We start from the raw sequence: 20,564 nt of genomic DNA on the forward strand, positions 1-20,564 counted from the left end.
CGGCGTGGCCTCCCCGTGTAACAAGACTTACTGAGATCTTAATAGAATCTGAGACCACCCCTTCTCAGCGAGTCCCACACCACCGCAGGACTAACTCGTTCCTCGTCTATGGTTCCGCGCTTTTCCAACCGCCCTCATCTTGCCAACCACCCCTTCCTCTTTTGGACGGACTTTCGGAGAGTGAGGAGGACCGAGAATGAGGAAATCGCGCGGGGAGGGACGAACGGGAAGTTGACCTCGGCACTGCATCCCTTCGGCGAAAAAAGAAAACTGGTGCTTATATTCTAAGCGTATATAAGAGGGATGGAAACGGACGAGGAGGGGGAGAGGATGAAACGCGGCAAGGGCGGGAGCGATCTGAAGGGTGATTTATGAATATTGCCTACGGAGAAAAGTGTATCGCTACCGCGCTACTACGTCGATTCTTCTCTCTCTCTCTCTCTCTCTCTCTCTCTCTCTCTCTCTCTCTCTCTCTCTCACATCTCTTCGCGAAGACTTCGAAACGATTCCTGCGTGGCGATGCCTTTGGTATACATTCGCGTTGTTTCCGGGAAAAGAACGATCGCTCGGAAATAACCGAGAACGACGGAGCTGTCTTCGTCGACTCACATTGATGAATATTTGCGTGATAAAATTGTTTATAAAACGCATAGATCCTCATGAATCTATCCTCGATAATAAAAGTTTCTTTGATTCTTAAGCATCATAGTAAAGTGTTTGTAATATGTGAATATTTGCGAATGCACGAAAAATATCATTGTTCAAATACACGGGTCGTCGTAAATGTCTACTCTCGATAAAAAAAATATTTTTTCGATTTCTAATCATCATAGTGAGGTATTTGTCACTTTCAATAAAACTGGATACGTCGCGATTAAAGTATGAAAGAATTTTATGTGGGAGATCAAAGAAAAATTCAAAGCGTATACACACATTTACACATTTGTATTATACAATTTTAAGATTTCATACAAGATTTTTTAAAGAAAAAAGTACAGTATCCCAAAAAAAAATTATTAGAACTGACATCATCATGCGCAAAAACGGTAGAAATGAGACTCTTTTAGCGATCGAGTTTCGTCCGACGTATTTCGCTCTTTTGTCATTTCGGTTTCTCGCAGGTCGGATCGATATTATACTCCCCTTCTGCATGCCATGCCGCGCTCCAAGGCTCACCCTTATCCCGTAACGAACACAATTGGCATCGTCAAGACGATCTCACGTGCGTCTTAATTATACCGTAGTGCGGCGCCGGCCCGGTCAGGAGCATCGAGTTGCAGTGAATATTTTATAACGGTGATGCCAACGAGAGACGCGAGGCGTCGCGGCGCCGCGCCGCACCGGTACGATAGTAGTATAGTCGTATAGTCGTAACGACGCGAGAGTAGGTCTGTCCTCGTCCTCTCTGCCTGGTCCCTCCTCTCCCTCCAGCCACCCAACTTTCCCCCCCAGGAAGCTTGTTAGGCGACGCCGTGCTCCGCTATCTTCTAATTGGCGATATAATGATCCTGAAGGATGGAATACCGTGGTCCTGAAGGACCCGAGCAGAGAGAGCAGCCTCTCACCGCGCAGCCTCTCGCTTTGTCAGGGACGAAATTAAAATTTGGCTCTATCTTGCTGCTTCTCTCATCGTTCTCCGCTTACATTTCTTTTCCGTCGCACTCATTTCTTTGCCCTTATTTCGGCGTACCATCCTTCGATCACCGCCGCGTCTCCGCAATTTGAAGATCTCCAAGATATAAGGAGAAGAGTTAAGAAATAATTTATTTCACGTTCTCGTCTCCAAAATATCGCACGCACGAGGAAGTCGCAATCAGTCGCGGCCGTCTACAACGGGGTTTAAGCTCCGGTCGGGGACTATTAATTAATCGACCATTACCTGCATAGTTTGAAATGCGCAGCGCGGGGAACAAGTACTCGTTCTAATTACGCGCGCCCTCATTAACCGTAGTAATATAGTAAATTTACAACTTGTAATTATCTCTCATCCGGCGACGACGACGTCGGTGACGACTATGACTACGATAGCTCGCGCAACGCCCGCGATGTAGTTTCGCCTCGTGTTCACCCAATCAGCGGCGGTATATCCGTATCGTTATCGTTGCTCGTCCATTCAGAATTTACGAACGGACCCTTGTAGCGGTGTTGATAGTTACGAGGCCGGTCTCAATTAGTGGAACTTACGTCGCTAGGGTCCAATTAGACGTAGGCCAGCGCAGCTACACCCTGTTTGCCCAAGTTTCCCGTGCACCATCCACGCCATCGCCGTCAACCTCACCGTCGTCGGGGTAGAGTTGCCCGCCGTCCCGCACCTGCAGCGGTACTAGTTGAGGGTGTCTTTTTCCTACGCTAATGACTAATTAGCAATCCCTCCACTTCATAGTATAATGACATGGGATCCATAGACCGGGAGGGAGAGAGGACCGTCGGATCATTATCAAGCCCCGAAATTGCAGCCGTGCTTACTTGCCCACCCCTTCTCTTGGATTTCCCCTCTTAGAGGATTTTCCAATCCGGGGGGGTATTAATAAACGGACTTCTCTTTGTATCTGTCCGTTCCGCCGCATTGTGCTACCGGTGGGGCGCCATATTTTATTGAGCATCTTCAATACAAGTTTCGGACGTAAGAAAGCGACTTCCGATTGAATTGGCGAGTGCAGTCACTCACAGTTTGGGTCAGCCGAGTACGTCACGCTGACCTTTAACCGTAATAATATATTGACTCTACTATACTCCCGCTCTTCCCACGAGACGACTTCACCCTCTTCGTCGCCGTCGCCCTCTTCCTACGTATATCCGTCTACGTATTTGTCCATCCCGCGTGCTCTCGGTCTTTCCTCTTCTCCTTTCCACTCTCGAGTTTTCTTTTACATTTATTTATTTCCTAAACGTCCGTCCCCACCGGCTACTTTATATTTGACATTTTTATTAAACCACCTAGAGCGGCCCTCTGTGTCCGCTCCGACGGAATCCCCGGGATAGACGGACGGTGGGAAACGGCGAGTTGGGAGAGTCGCTTGGAGAAGCGCGACGGAGGAGATGTGGGGGTGGATTTCTCCTATATTGCTGTTAGAGCAATTTCGTAATCTCGGAAGGGTGCTCCTTATATTGACCGAATAAAAAGTCGTATATTCCATTACTGATTTCACGATCGAATATCAGCGTTCCGATCGAGATTCGTCCATGTTTGAGGAGTGAGCAGCAATTGACCGTTCGCGCCGACACGGAAAAACCGCTCGAAATCAGTTTGCCATTTTACGATTATGCTATCTCAGACGAGAAAACACGCAGACGAGAAATGTCGCACAGCGCGCCCGACGTGAGACCGATTTTATCGGCGAAGAATCGAATTTCTCCGAGACCTCCTCCTCGTAGAAATAAAACGATGACTGCTAGTTTTCAATACCCAAATAATATAATCCAGCAAATACCGACGATCGATGGTATATAAATATCAGAAGAATTTTTATTATTAACGTTTTATTATATATAGTGGCTGTCAAAAATTTCCAGCCAATGAGTACTTTTATTATGTATTATTCAGATAAAGAATTTTTATTTTTTTTCATAAATAAAGATTTAGTATATAAGTATATAATATATTCTTTTATTTAGAATATTATTCTTAAGTTGATTATAATAAGAATTTTATGAATTTATAATAATGTAAACTAAAAAACAGACTGACGAAAATTATCGTAAATTTTATTGATCAGAAACTTTTAGGAATCTAACTCTTACTTACTTTAAAAGTGACAATTGAAAGAAATAAGTTTTCCAGAAAACGGGAAAAACTATTTTTCGACTTGATAGAAAATTATTAATCAAATAATATTAGCAAAAAAGATATATTTTTAATATCATCAAATGTTTCGTTTCAACTCTTAAAAATCCAACCTTTTTGAGTAGTGATGGTTGATTGCAATATTCTTTTTTAGCTATCTTTTTTAAGTGATTTTTAGATGATTTTGATAATTTTTTATGAAGTTAATTTACTTTTGATGATTGATAGGGTAATATTTATTAAATTTATGGTAATAACTCGAAAATCACATTTTATAATCGTGTCACTTTTGAAATAAGGAAGCGATATGTTACCAAGTGTCTTATCGCGGACTGGATACGCGACATTTCCTGTTCTGACGTGGCGCATGTTTATGACGAGATCGCTACGTTTTAAAAGATCTCTGAAAATTCTTGGGGAGATCCGAGAAGATATCGCTGCAGTAAAGAGTCTAATTTCCATAAGACCGGCAGTAGTAAAAGATGCCGTAAATCGCGTCGAGCGAAATTCGTTTGCAATTTCGTTTTATAAGCGATCGAAATATCGACATTGTCCACGCTGACGACATCCGTCACAAGATAATACAATACCCGAAATGTCATTACTGTAAGCAGACCGATTACTCAGCATGGCAAATAAGTCTCAATATCAAATTAGCAACAAGAAATATTACAGATCTCCTTTCCGATTTTTTAGGAAACTTTTATATACAAGTTTCTAAATACATTTTATTTTAATACCGATTTAACAGAAGTATCAACGTTTTTTAAAAGAAGTGTGAATAAATTATTATTATTACGGAAACAAAAGAAAGTGATGAAAAATACTTCATCAGTATAAAAAATATAATTATTGAAAAATCAAAATATTTTTAATAAAAATTTTAACTCAAAAATTGATTTATAGAATTTACTGTAAATTATCCTTTGTTTCGAGAATCTTTTAAATTTACACATAATATCGGTAATCAAGATATAAACAAACAATGGAAATAAAAGAACTCCAACGGAAAAAATATAAGTGCCTAATATTTTTTGCCAAAACTGTATTAGATAATCCAAAAATAGAAATGAAAAAATAGATGGAATCAATATAGATTTCTTCTAGTGTTAAGAAACTTTTTTAGCCGATTAATTTGACATCCCCTTTCGGAAATATAAGTTTCCGCGGAAATGAAAAATGAAAAATTTTCATCTTTTTATAGATTATTTCACTGATTTTAGACACGTTCTTTTATATAAATTCATTCGTTTTTCGAACGAATCCGAATAAACTTATGATTGCGACAGGCGAGTAATTTTAATCAACGTACGGATGTGCGAATTCTCGCAGCAACAGGCTCGAAATTTTTCACCGACGCGAATGATTAATTTCACCCTGATTTTTTTTTGTTTGGTATTTTGGTATCTATGCACCGAACTTTTAATTTACTCGCGAGCATCGGCAATTTCGACATTCGCTATTTGCCAATGAAAAGGGTAAAGTAACATCCATTTTTTATTGTATACATATCTCTCGCAACCATCGCGATCAAATATGATGCATGCGTGGCTATAAGCGTTTGCAAAATACAGAGACTAGACACACGAGATTTTCCTGGTCGCGAATTCATCTCACGTTCTCATTTATCGGTTGGGTTCATTCCAAGTAATCGATTATCAATCGCTATAGCATTGCGGAGTTTTTTTTTCACCCCGAATCGGGAAAAGGACTTAAAAACCGTCATCGTTAACCGCGTCTTTTCGCGGCGCGACGCATAGTGCGCGTTTTTTTTTTTTTTAATTCCATCGCGATGTCAATCGGACTAAGAGAGGAGAATCATTAAAAAAAACTAGATCCAGAGAAAACGAAGCGTACGGATCGTTTGACGAATCACGAGGCGGCTCTTGGATATACCGACGTGGGAGGCGCACCACGGGAGGAAACGAGGCGGGGAGGAGGGGATGATGTTTTTTTCCTCGGCGGCGCCTCTTTAATTTGCCCTCCAATTAACGGACGGGGTCCTATTTGAAAAATACCTGCCACGAGGGCTGGCAATTATACTTCTTCCTTTTTTTTGCGTCACGAGCGCGTTATTAGCGCTATCCGTCCAACCCCCGCTGTCTCTCCCCGTCCCTTGCATTCTCCTTCTCTCCTCCAACTCTCGTTTGCTCTTTCCTTCCGTCCACCTCTCGCACTCTCTCACCTATTTCCTCCACCTCTCCCATCCATTTTGTCTTAGTGCATGTGTGCGAGCGCGAAGGGATGGGACGAGAGTGGGCGAGAGCGTATCCGCACGATTGTATGCGTTTTACGTGTATTGCGGAGCACGCGGGTGAAGTGATGCAGCGATGGGACGAGGGAGATGAAGGAAGGAAAAGGATAGGAAGAGATAACGAGATAGAGGAGGACAGGTGAGATGGAGAGAGAAAAGGGGTTGGCGGGTGGTAGCGAGAGAGAAAATTGGAGTGAGAGAGCGGAGCAGCAGTGCGGTATGGTAGCTGCGGGTCGCGAGGGGCTAGAGAGGGAAGGAGTGGCGTTTATAACTCGTGCCCGGGTCTCCCGGCTTTGAGAAGGCCAATTAGCAGCATAAAGCTGCAGCTCGGCCCCGAGGCCGAGGATGTTTGTATGTAATAATGGATTGTTACTCAAAGTATCCGGCTAATTAATTAAGCCCCCGCCGCGCGTCCGCCCGCTTGTCGTCGTACTGAACGGCAACGGTGGTGGTGGCGGTGGTGGTGGTGGCGGTGGTGGTGGCGGCAAAGGGGGCGAAAGCAAAGTGGGCTGCTGGCCGCCACCCCCATACGTCACCCTCGTTGGCCAAGTGTTACGCGGATCACCTCGGAAGAACATAACTGCGTTCTCGCGATCTTTGGACGCAACGACCTAAATCGTTGTCGGATACAATCGCATTTTTAACTCGATCGCCTGATGTTGACAGCATAGATCGCAGATAACTTGCGGTTGAAAAAATGTCTCGGAGACAATCTAAGTGTGACGCATGAAATGTCGTATCATTTAATTATCCAATTTTCAAGCTTTAGTAATCTTATATCTACTATTTCCGTATACTAAGAAAATAATTATTAAATTTTATAAATATTTCTTTGAATAGTCACATTTACTTACGATAAATAAATATTTAGATACATGAAAAAATGATAGTTGAATCAAATTATTGGTTCTTGTATCTAATAAATATGTATTTACATTTAGTAAATATTCCGCTAGAAGTAGTCAAAGAACTATTTGTAATTTAATAAATTCTTCCCTCAGTGCACTAATTTTGTTAAAACTAAATGTGTTATTAAACAATATATAGAGAAATAATATATTCGGTAAGGCGAATCTCAATAAATATTTCTGTCCGAATTTATGTATATATGTGATTTTTGCAAATCGCGCGTCGAAATCTTTTTCGATCTTGAAACGCAATCATGAATAAAACTTGAGTAGTAGTATCACTTATTAAATTGACAAGCAATTTAATAATTTTTATTATTTTTAATGCTAATAAACAGCTTTACTTTAATAAAAATATTATTAACCTAAATGTTAACGAATCATAAATCTGCGAAAAGTTTAGCGTGAAAAATATTGTTCGCAGAATCAGAATTGTATATAAATTCATACAGAAATATTTAAGAACTAAGAGCCACTTTAATCACAAATATAGGATTTATCTCGTTCAATAAGATTTATTCTCATCGGTGTCCAAATTATTAAATATAAATGTGTTATATTTAAACCAAATGTTGGCATTTCGTATGCCACCTGTAAGTCCGTGATTTACGAGAATTAAAAGATACAATTAAAATGTATCATTGTCGCCCATTTTATTGTACGAATTTGAAATATAAAATAGAAGTTTTGCGTGATTTTACACGAAACAAACAAACAACACACGGAATCAATTATTCATTGTTAACATTCCTGAGTGGGACGCAAAGGTTAAAGTTTAAAGTAGCATAGTTTATAGTACATCTTAGGTAGGATAACGCTTTTAGTTTCCCACTTGTAAGCACGAAATGCGGTTAAAATAATTGGCGTTGTAGAGAAATTTATTTTCGCCCGAAAAATGCTCGCTCAGCGCGAATGCTCCGCGGGATGGTTGGAAGACGGGCTGTTTCGGATGTCGGTAAGCGAAAAGAACAGAGAAAAGGTAGAAGGGTGAGAGCGAAAGAAAAAAGAAATGTTTTATGCACCGTGAAAGATTCCGGAGGCGCTCGTGACGTAGCGCGTCGGTGCTTATTGGAGTCTGAGTGCGCGAGAACGAGCGGCAGGCACGGTTCCAATTAGTCGCACTAATTATTGCGTGCTGTCAGCCACTTACGACGGTCGGAGACGCTTGTAATGGCCGGGATACGCGTACATTGCACGCCAAACGTCCGCGGTGTGTCGGCCCTTAAAAACACGCGCGGATGCATACGAACCGTCAAAATGCGCGGGTAAGGTTCTCATTAACTCGAGAAATCAAATTTTGAGACACTTTCAAATGACGCCGTATATATCATTCTCTCGTCGCGGGCACAACTTTTTTTCTCAGTGTCTTGTGACCTCCTGTCGCTTTGCTGAGAATTTTATTTCACTCGTAAGTTTTAGGCATCTAGTGATTATTTTAAATTTCACTTAACTTGAATCGATAAAACGTCCGAATCCCCGTTCATATTTTTCACAATAAATTCTTTTTGTATATTTTAAATATGTAAATTAATATCAATAATATTTCCTTATCAGTTTAATTTGTAATATTACATACTGCAGCTTCAGTCTATAGAATTGTGTTTCAAAATAGATAAATAATCGCGCGTATTTGTTTGAAATTCTTAAAACTTACACAAATATTATTAGACACCAAGACCCTAATCGAATGGCTCTCTTCACTCATTTGTGTCGAACTTTTCTCGATTCGTTTTCACTTAATATTGTTTGTTTTAAATTTTATCGTAATGCTAACCTTCGATTATAGCAACAGGTCATTTGAACCCAAAATGAATATTTTAGATGGTTATACATTCTGTATGATTGATACTGTGAAATTTTTAATGATAAAAAACCTTGAACTTCTTTCTATCAATCGCTATAAGGCGAAGGTTTATTACATTTTATACTTTAAACAGGACAGTTTAGAAATCTGGTTTAAGTTATTAAAACAAGCATGAGAAAAATCATAAAGTATTATATAGTATATATCTTTGAAAATATAAAACTCGTATTAATAATTCATAATAATGATTATATCAATATTATGAATTATTAATACGAGTATACTTTCAAAGATATATATTACATAATATTTTATGATTTTTCTCATGCTTGTTTTAATAACTTAACCCAGATTTTTAAACTGTCCTGTTTTATTGTTCTAAAATCATTTAGAACTTTGATGTTGTTTTCATAGTTATAGTTGAAGACCAGGGAATTGGAAAAAATAGAGAAGAATCTATCTCGAATATTTTTTTCTTTTTTAACAATAATACAATACAATAGAGGAATATACAATATTAAATTTATGCTGTCAAATTATCAAATTTGAGTATTTCTTAATCATTCCTATAGTCTTAATAGATTCTTTATAGTCTATATTTTCTTAATCATTCTATTTAATACGTCATCAATTTAACTAAAACGAAATTAAACAAAAGAATATATTTTTGGTTCAAATTTAATTTATTATTTATTTATTAAGGACAAGGGAGTTGATTATATGTCGTTTTTAACCATATGTTTTCTACTAAAATAATACAGTTTGACACTTGGAAATTAAAAATAACAACATATTATTTAAGAATTATTTATTCTCTACATCTGAATCAGTGGATAGTCACTAATTACCCAGTGGCATACTTGGCATTGATAATCAGTGAAGTTCAACTAAAAAAAGGAAGAATGTTTGAGCATTATATAACTAAAATACTGATATTTGCACGTTAATTTTAATTTTCCAATACCATATTCATTGAATTTAAGCACTAAAACAAGATTAATTAGATCACATAGTAAAAATTAGCTAGGTTAAGGATCTCACGTTTAATTCACTGATTATCAGTGGCATACTTGGCACTGGTATCAGTGATTATCCACTGATTCAGATTTAGAAAGTAAGCTAAACTCGATTCTTTAATATTTAACAGTGTAATTGTAGCGATTTGATTTGCTGTTCCAGACGGCGCCGTAGTTGAGATCACGATGACTATGGACGTGAGCAAATCCGAGACGAATAAAAATGGTTCGACGCAGCAGGAATGCGCCGGCTGCGGGAAGACAATTACGGAGAGGTAAACGACAACACACATATATACAATGTATTTTTGCATGATCTGTACTCTTAAAAGAAAACACTATCTTTGTCTCTCGCTCTTTCTTCATTAATAAATCCGTTACATATTCAATATTTTGTCGCAAGAATGTAGATATCGCTCTCCGATCTCTAAAGCGGCCCTCTCTCGCTTCGCTTAAAATGTTTAGTCAATGCTTTTGCGTAAATCTATGTTAAATATAAATATCAAGATAAGAGAGGTATTTTCAAAACTTAAACGGCCGGTAAGAACGAAAACTACGGTCGGTCCTTCAGATACCTCCTCAAGGCCCTGGACCTCTACTGGCACGAAGACTGCCTCAAGTGCGGATGCTGCGACTGTAGGTTAGGCGAGGTCGGCTCTACCCTCTACACCAAAGCTAATCTTATCCTCTGTAAGAGGGACTACCTCAGGCTCTTCGGGAACACGGGATGCTGCGCGGCATGTAATAAGCAAATACCGGCGTTCGAGATGGTCATGAGGGCCAGAACGAACGTCTATCATCTCGACTGTTTCGCCTGCCAGCAGTGCACTCATCGGTGAGTGCGAATGACAGTATTACCCTTATTACATTACTAGCTCCAACTCTATTAGTCAAGATTCTAGAATTATCTTTATTATTAGATCCGGTCTTTCTTTTAACAAGATTCTCCTCGTTTATTCTCGTACCTTTTCTCCTCGATTTAGACTGTGAATTTGTGAGTTTTATTTTGAATGTACTCTCTAAATTTCTTGGAGTGAAATTCCATTTGAAAATTAGAGCGATTAACGAATCACTAAAATTAGAATAACTTTTCATTCATATATCCCGTAAAATTTGTAGTGTTAAGTTATATCTAATTTTATATTTTTAACCATTTCTATAGGTCGCCACTGCTCTTACTCACTGTGTCGTTAATTTAATTAAAATAATGCAGTTAATTTAACTTTAAAAAAATGTATTAAATTTGACTCAAATTTAGTTTATTATTTACTAAATGCATACTTTAATACGAACGTTATTTAGTTTAAAAATAACTACAGAAAAATGAATTGATTTATTACATTTGGACGTATATGGAAGTTAAAGATAAAATAAAATATTATTTAACTCAAGGGATTGGGTTGCCATTACTCCTTCGATATCTAATAGTGCAGTGTGAAGTGAATTCTTCCACTCTGTGTTACGGAGTAAATATTTTCATTCGTAATTAAAGAAGAATCTGATATGCTCTACATCACTGTAACAGTTGGAAACAGTACACACGCACCAATGCACCAAGTACGAAAAAATTCAGTGAGCAAGTCACATTGTCTCGTCGATATCGTATTTTGCTGATATTATATAGAAATGACAACGCTTCTTATAGAGATAAAATATAAGAACCTATGTATATTTAGTTTATAAACAATTTTTTAAATTAAGACTCCTGATTTTATACTGAAGACATCAAGTTTTAATGTTTCATCATGTTCCGACACTGACGTTTCACTCCAAACGAATGAAACATTCACTATAGTTAGAGTTAGACATTTTCCTTATGAAAAGTAAAATGTCACTCTATTCCGAATGTGCTTTCACTATCAATTGGAATGAAGTTCATTCGTTTTGAATGAGATTTCATTCTGAAAAATTTAGAGAGTGGAAAATTTAAAAATAAATACAGCGCTATATAGAAAACACATTTTATTTCGGTACTATGCAAGCTGCTATCCGCAGAATTATTTAAAAATTTGCGCTATTTTCTTGTATTGAATAACGGAATTTCAAAAACAGAAACGAAATTCGTTGGGGCTCGTTAATTATTAAAAATTACCGCACGACGTAAAGCGCCGGACGACTCGGAGGAAGACTCGAATCGGCTAAATTTGCTATCTCGCTTCCCGTCCCTCCAATCCCAAACTACCATCCTCCTTTATTTTCTACTATTCCCTTTCACGGCGATGCATCTTTCGCGTCGCGTAGACACATATGTGAAGACGGCCAACGGTGGAAGAGACTACTGGTCCGCGTGGCAAACTTGATAGGGAGAGGGGTTAACGGGGATAGGTTGCTTTACAGGTCAGCTGGGAAATCACCCTGCGCTTTCCGCACCATGACCTCTCTTTTCTTTCGCGATGCCGTTTTCTGGACCGATTTGGTCGTGAAACCTCGCGGCACGTCTTCGCGCATCCCACGACTTCAGTCTCCATCTGCCAAAATATGCGATATGCTATCCACTTCAACCATCTTTTTCGTTCGTTTTTATAAAATAAGCAAGATTCAACACAAATAATTGAAATTTTACATCGCTATAATATCATTGTTTTATGCAACATATTAATAAATAAGGAAATAGTAATGAACGTAGCATATTTCTATTTTATTTGTTAGCAATTTTGGAAGGAAGGAAAGAGAAAAAATAATCTTGTCATAATCAAATAAAATTAATCAATAGTATATATATATATATATATATATATAAAATTGCCAAAAATTAATCATAAAATAAATGTAATTAAAATAAGTAATTGATAAATTTTATTTTAATTAATTAATAGAATTGTTATTCTTAACTAAATAATTATAAAATCAATCTGAAAAATAAAAGTTACCAAATGAGAAACCCAGAAATATGAAAATTATAATATATTTATTAACAACATTAATAATACTTGCTAAAAATTTATAAAATAAATACAATATGTAATTGACAGATTTTATTTTAATTGATAAAATCGTTACTTTTAACTAAATAATTAAAATTAATCTGAAAATTTACAAACTAATATATCAAAGTTAAATTTATTCACATTTATTGTTTGTGTGTCAGGAGTGTATTGACATTTTGCGGCCTTAAAACTTTGCCGATATATTCGTTATCGATTGACCTCTTTAATCCTAGCGCGGTTTGAGACTTTTTGTAATCAATGAGTTATTACGAACTGAACGATGAACTCTGATGGGAGATTAAGCATAGATCCAAATTTTAATAGGTTTTGAATTTTGCCTTTATAAGTTTCTTCTGTATCCTAATACAAGTTTATAAGTTTCATAAGTTTCTTAGCGATATAAAGGGCTTGCTTCAGAGCGAGGATAAACGTCCTTCTCTCTCTTTCTTTGTCTCATCTACTTCGTCTTTTAAGAGACAGTAGTTATTTACGTCGTATTAATATCCGAATATCGAGTATTTTCACGTTTAATTGAGATCAATCTTTGCGAACAAGACACCGATATCAACTCTTTCCATGACTCCTATAGATCGTACGCTCCAAGGTGACATACGAAGTACGCAACATTAAACAAGATCAATTGTAATGAATAAGATCAATCGTCGTGGATTTATCTATCAAACTCGCACGTTATCACCCGTTACTTTTTTCGTCGGTCGTTTTAATTATCTCCGGGCCACGGTACGACATTTAAACAATATGAGACAACGAAACGAGGCGGCGGAGACCTGTAGCGATTCAATGGCGGGAAGCGTACAAACGAGTGCACAAAAGCCAGTGGAGCGATACAATACTGGCTTACGGACGAAGTGACTCGTTTTGGGGGGAGGGGAGGTAACAACGAGCAGGAGAGAGCAGATAGAGCAGGTAGGAAGAGAGAGGAAATCTGTAGCCGTTCTGTCGGTAGAGAATGGCGACAGAAAGAGGGAGAGAGAACAGGGGAAATGATACAGGAGCCGGAGGTGGAGGATGTAGTTTCAAGCCAATAGCAATGGTCGTCCAGGCGTGTGGCAAACGTTGCGCAGCGTCTCAAACAATGTGAACAAAAGAGCATCAATTTTACGTTTTTATCGTCCGGCATTGTCTATCTTTGACAATGCGTCCCGGTCGCGCGCGACTCGCGGCGAAAGTGACCTGTAAGGGGTAAGGGGAGGGTGGCTCGCACGTCAGGATCAAAAACGAATTCGAACGGTGGGGGGGGGGGGAGATAGCCATTGGGGATCCTTTGGAAAGAATCGCGGACGTGTGACGTTCGCAGACAGAGAGTAGAAACCGGTCGACGTTGTCTCGGGGTTGAGGAGGAAAAGCGAAGAAAGTAAATTGAGACGGCCGTGCACTCAGTCCGGTCATTATATTTGTTGTAACAATCGCGTTGCGTGTGTCGTGGATGATGTACGAGCGCAATTAAAACGCGCGCTCGCGATAAAATATGCCTGATGCGGAATATTCGGTGCGACCCCTGCGCGCCTGCGATCGTGCTGCTAAAAAGCAGGCAGGTTGGTAGGTAAATTTGAAGAGGGCAATTACTCGCAGCGCTGCGCGTCCTGTAACGAGACGACTTAGAGTTTGCAATTAAACAGCAACAATTACACGGGGTAACTTTAGACTGTAATAACACAGAATAAAGGGTTGCCAGTGGCTGCGACTAGGCTCCCACCCTCCTGGTTAGAGGATGATTTACCGATGCAATTAGCTCTCTCCTTCTCTCTCTCTCTCTCTCCGCCCTCGATACGAATACACATACGTATGCATTAGCGCAAGCGCGGGCATCGCGTATTCGCTTCCCCTCCCAATTTCTTTCCTTCCGTCGAATCCGGTCAAACATAATGACTACTCGATTAAACTTTCGCCTTTGCGACTTGGATTTAATATTATGCCGGCGCGAGACTCGGCGGAATTGCAAACGATGTGGAATTTCTTATTTGTAGATAATTGCTATTTGCAATCGAAATTATAGCGTAAAATATTTTTTATTATTTATAAAAATGATATTCATTAATCATTACGCTTCGTTGATAAAAAACAGTGACAAAAGCACAAGTAAAAAATTTGCATTTTTTAGATAATGAAAGTAAATCGAAGACTAATACATTTTTTGTGGAAAGATGACATAGCTCATATTTGCACATATTCGAAAAATATCGCATTTTTGATAAAGAGTGAAATTTGCATTATATAAAGCTGTTCACTGTCCAGTGTTCGAATTTTGAAAACTCATAACGTGGTTTTAACTTCAAATGAATAGGTGAAATGACCACAGCACCCTATAGTTTTTTTAAAACAAAATTTATTATATTGTATACCTCTATCTCATAATATAATCAATGTGAATTTAATATAATATATTAGTAAAAAATACAACTATAAAATTAAAATTTGTAAAAAGTGTTTTGATCATCCTACTATGGTACTTGTGTATCTTTAAATTTGTACTTACTTAAAGAATATATCATAATTAAAAGTATATATAACATGAAAGGAAGATCAAATTGGACATAGAAATTGGACATTTATTATTCGAATTAAAACGTTCCAGTTCAGAATTTTTTAGAAGTGTCACTTTTCTATCAGCAATATAGTACAATCGGTCACAACGCGTTATTGTTCATGCTTTTTCATTATATTTGATAAAGATTACCCGTTCCGCAGCGGTTATCTGTTCCGAGGAGACATCCGGATTGCGCTCAGCGTGTGTGCTGTCGGCACGACGGCTTGACCCGCAATTTCCGCGATTCACGCCGCGATGCGTCGAATAAAGATTTTATCTGAGAAACTGGCGAGACGCGCATGGCAAGGCCGCTGAAATTTTGATGTGCTGATGCTCGCGCGCAGAGGACGGTATTACTCTTTGAGGGCTACGGCCACGTCGTCGGAACGGCCCGTAAAGTGCCTCTCTAACGGGGTCACGCATTGCCACCGGTGGTATCATTTATTGAATCGCAATGTCGCCTTTGCGCCTTTCTGCCTTTCTACATCGACCGAACGTTGTCGTCTTCTCTTCGCACGCTTCTCTTCGCCACCTTATGTCTCCTCGATCTCTCCCCACCCTCCATTGTCCTGCAGCCGGACTACCCTTGTTAAAGATTCAACCGAGTTATCTGAGCATCGTCCAGATTGAAATTTGCCATGCAGACCCGAGAGTCGTTCTCTTGCACAATTCTATCCCCTCTCGGGAACTACTCTTAGCGCGGACGGTTCATCAACTCGACGTTTCTCACACATCCCACACATTCGTAATGTAAGATCGATTTAATATTGCCGCAATTATAGCGATCAGAATTACAGCGATAATGTAACTTTTTTCCTAGAGCGGAAACATGAAGAGTGAAAAATTTCTCCATTACCTTCAATGAAAAAAATTTTTACTTTCACGTTTCTGCCTTAGAGGAAAAGTTATCTGATCGTTACCCAGTAACGAGGATAATTCTCATTGAAGCCCGTTTTTTTTTGTAAAATTTTACAAAACAGATTTATAATTGGCAACTCGTAAACACAGGTTTGATCTTTTACTGACAAGTATATACGATGTATCTAAAAAGTTATGAGATTAGATTCAGGAAAAATCGAGAAATAAATTATATTAATGAAAACTTTCAACATAGTCCCCCTGATCTCAATGCACTGCTCAGAACGTTCTTTCAATCGTTGGAAACTTTTACAGTAGTCATCTTTCGTAACGTATTCATTACACTAAAGGTTATTTCGAAGTCAATTCGCTTGGATATTTAAAATATTATCAAATCGCGTCCTCCTTCATGTTTTTAACTTCGGAAATCAAACATCAAAACCATAAAAAAGTAATTAATATTATCTTGATTTTGAATTTTATCATCCTCTCTGGTTGGTTTTGTTTCTCTTGAGACTAACTCCATAAAATTTGTTTCAAAATTGAAATCTGGGATTGGTCAACTCCCTCAGATTTGAACTTTGAAACAAACAGCTGCCCACTGTTTCATTACGAAAATTTTTACAACGAAAAATCTAATGAAACTCACACGCGGCCAGTTCTCGAAACATACTGCTTGCAACGTCATGAAAAAAATCATACAAATAGTCGAAAAAGTTATACTATAGTTGTACAATAGTACTATAGTTGGAAAAAGGCGTTACTTATACATTTAGGAAAAAATAAGTCTCGAAACTTTTTAGACAGATTATGTATACCAATAGACAATGATTCGTCCTTCCTTAAATATAGTGAAGCAAGCCTAAAGATGCCCTCTATCCAGTTTTATTATAAGAATCATATATAAGAGTCATATGCATATTTAATTTATGATATCCAATATACATAGCTATTGTATATTATATGATTTTTGTAGCATAAAAATGGAAAATTTGTTAAATTTAACACATTTCACTTAAATTTTGTGTTAATCTTGCACAAGTGAATATATTAGAAAATAACACAAACATATTATGTAAACAAATTGAGATAAAAAATATAACATTAAAATAATTTATAAGCAAACTTTGAAAGCATATTTTTTTCAATAACATTAAAATTTATAATAAAATTAATTTAACACGTATTTTTTTTCATTTACTTTAAAATTTACGTTTTAAAGTACATTATTTTTATGTTATTTGTTCACTTACCCATAAATTATTTTGAATTAAGAAATGTTGAATATTTATTTAACATAAAATATTTAGATTAATTCTTGAATGTGTCAAAAATTTCATGCACAATTTTAACAAGGACTTGAGTGGACCGTTTTATATTTGTGGATGTTTAACACAAATACAAAATGTTTTTTTTTTTTACTGTATAGAATAGGGCATCTTTAGAACTTACTTTACTAGATGTAAAGAGGACTACATTGTCCGAGGTGTACGCGATAATTTTTGACTGACGCGATCCCTCTCTTGGACTTTCAAAGGATGAAGAAATTGCAACGCATCACAGACTCCCGGGTGTCGTGAAACGTGTCAAAACGGCCGTAAACAACGCGATGTATCCCGCGATGCGCAGGGGGATGAGAAACGCGTGCGATGAGGCGATGGCAGAACGGCTGGCGAGCACGTAATAAAAAGAAAATTGAATGGAAACACTTACGGAATTGCGCCAATTACGTAGGTGCGGGCGTGCTAGATGCGCTCATGCTGTAATAAAGCGTTCGCACGGCGGCGGCGGTGGTGGCGAATTTGTTCTCATTGCGATGAACGCAGAGCGAGAGATAAATCAAGTTTTAAACGTTTATGACTTGCTCGCGCAAGCGTTACGCGATGATGAGCTTCAATACGATGGAAATTAAAACTTTGTAGAAAGGGCTTTGCCTGTCCGCGATTTTAATATTTCGCTTGTGATGGTCGTGAATAAAAATATTTCATAATCAGTACTTGCAACTCATTTTGAACGCGCAGATGTCTTGCGGTACATTTTAGAATCACTGTAGTAATTTTTAGACTTGCAAGAGAAGATTTCTAATTCGGAAATTAAAAAAATTATGAAACTGATATATAAAAGGTATTCTGATATGTAGTGAACTATTTTTTGTCCTGAATTCATCATAAAGAGTTAAAATTAATCTTTAAAGAATAATTAAGATCAGAAATAAGATCATGTATATGAATAAATTAACTAAATACAAGAAGCATTAATTATGATCAAAATTAGATGTTAAGCTAATAATATATATATATATGTATATATATATATATATATTAAATAAATTTTGATTTTATCTTTATGGTGAAACATTTGAACAATAAAAAAAATTTATTAATGTACTAGTGATGCATTTCGATACAAGATTCTCAGAATATCGTCTCAGAATTTCTCGTGTCATTAAAAGAAACATTTCCGAGATTATCGCATATGTCATTTCTTTTTCTCGTCTCGTCTCGTTTCGTCTCGTTTCGACATTTTTATGATAGTTATAATTATATGATGTGCTGCCTGTGTGGTTACATAAATATTTCAAATAAATGAAACGAGATAGTCGATATTCTCGAATGTCTCGAGATAAAATTCGGTAATCTCGAGAAGCGAGAATATCGACCCATCGAGACGAGAAAATTGTATCAATCATTTGTTTTTGTCGAATCTAAATCTCGGTATCGATATTTTCTCGTTTTGTCTTGTTCGAATACATCATTATTATAATATATACTAAAATATCTTTTATAATGGGTTGGGGAAAAAGTCCTTTCACATACATGTAACAAGACTTTTTTTCCCAATCTATATTAAGGAAAAAGTTTTTTCCTCGATTCATATTGGGTTAAGGAAAAAGCTTTTTTACACATATGTAAAAAGGATTTTTTGCCTAACTTATTATATTGTCAAATTTTCATAATTTTTGATAAAATTTGAGATGAGGATTTATCCTTGTTAATACTGTATCATATAGTTTCTACATTTTCTCTTTGTGATAAATGGACAAATAGATAAATTCTCATCGAGAAGTATTAAAAAATATTTTTGCAATTCTGATAATCTTAATCTTATTTTTTTTTATTTTCCAATTATTAATTAACTATTAATTAAAAAAATGATGAAACACTAGAGAGATATCATAATTGATCTCACTCAAGTTATCTGTTTTAGTTTTAATTTTTAAGGACTTTATAGAGTCAATACGATCGACTTGAATAGAGTATCTGCACATTTCTCCTGATGTTCTTTGATCCTGATTTTGGACCTCCGCGACATATCACATAGAATAAAAATGCATGGGGAGGGCGGGGACTAGGTGGAAAATTACGGGGCAGCGTGTGCGCTGATATCGTTCCACGGCAGACATTTGCACCGTTTTCGCGAGAAAGGATCGGGCTTTGCGCGGCATTATTCGCGCGCGCATAATGGAAGGCCGCGGGAATGACTGCGCTCGTGCAACGCGATAATTCCATTGCCCGCGCAATTACGACCCAGTATCTGCCTCTAACCAGACGGCCGAAAAAGGTATTCCAAAGCGTTACAAGGATTATTTTCGTTTAAACCGTCGAGAGTATTGCCGTTGGAGCTCGGATATTAATTCTTTTTTTCTCTCCCTCACGTCTCTCCTTCCCGTCTCTCAAACCGCCCCAACATTAATGAGAAATGACTAATGGTGAAATACAAATATGCTTCCGTCGATTATATCACGCACGTATGAAATGCAATAGGAATATCGATTGCGATAACGATAAGCATTATTTCAATTAATTCGTTTAATTCGCGTTCATTGTAAACTTTGTTCGTCGTTGTATTTCTGATCTATCGTGATTTCAAAGGCAAAACATTACAGTTTTCTGCTATAATTATTTCTTGTGAGGAATAAAAATCTCGGCTAGTTCTTCGTATTATTTATTGTTATTACTGTTTGATGACATAAACAACATTAACCCAAGAATAGCTCTAAACGATACCTGAGTTATTTTATATATATATGCATCCCAATTAAAATCACTATTGTTACAATATATTAAATAAATATATAAAATAAAGCCAAGATTTTGAATGTTACAAATAATACATTATATATTCTTTTATTAAATCAATTTATTCCAGATATAATTGATGTAATAAAACAATATATAATGTATTATTTGTAACATCCAAAATTTGACCAATCTTGACTTTCTTTATCGTATTTGATGTATTCACATATAATCGTAAAATTCTTAATATGATTATATTGTATGTTATTGATTGTTTTTCAATTTATTAGTATTTGAGGATATAAATATAAATATAAATTTAATCACAATTTTCTAAAAAAAGTAAGTAGAAACCAAACCAATATATAACAGAATAAGCACATTACTAATAGTAACTTATTATTATGACAATATTTTCAAAAAATAAAGATTTAAATATATTATAT

The 20,564-nt window shown here is 37.0% G+C and overlaps 2 protein-coding genes across 9 annotated transcripts in view; one reads left to right on the forward strand and one right to left on the reverse strand.

The window, feature by feature from the left end:
- The window catches only part of LOC147910988 (uncharacterized), a 320,664-nt gene that overhangs the window by 90,649 nt on the left and 209,451 nt on the right, over positions 1 to 20,564 (reverse strand). The gene's annotated exons all lie outside the window — the stretch shown is intronic.
- Positions 1 to 20,564, forward strand: part of LOC105146922 (LIM domain only protein 3) — an 86,429-nt gene that overhangs the window by 58,667 nt on the left and 7,198 nt on the right. For all 3 annotated transcript variants that reach the window (XR_015546011.1, XM_011057569.2, XM_087408901.1), the window contains exons 2-3: positions 9,930 to 10,041; positions 10,338 to 10,601. Coding sequence is in view for 2 of the 3 variants with exons in the window: in XM_011057569.2 (XP_011055871.2) it covers positions 9,953 to 10,041; positions 10,338 to 10,601 (353 nt within the window). In the remaining variant the exon portion in view is untranslated. The remainder of the gene's footprint in view (positions 1 to 9,929; positions 10,042 to 10,337; positions 10,602 to 20,564) is intronic.

The sequence above is a fragment of the Acromyrmex echinatior genome, chromosome 1, assembly GCF_024713525.1.
Source record: "Acromyrmex echinatior isolate Ae372 chromosome 1, ASM2471352v2, whole genome shotgun sequence".
Classification (NCBI taxonomy): Eukaryota; Metazoa; Arthropoda; class Insecta; order Hymenoptera; family Formicidae; genus Acromyrmex; species Acromyrmex echinatior.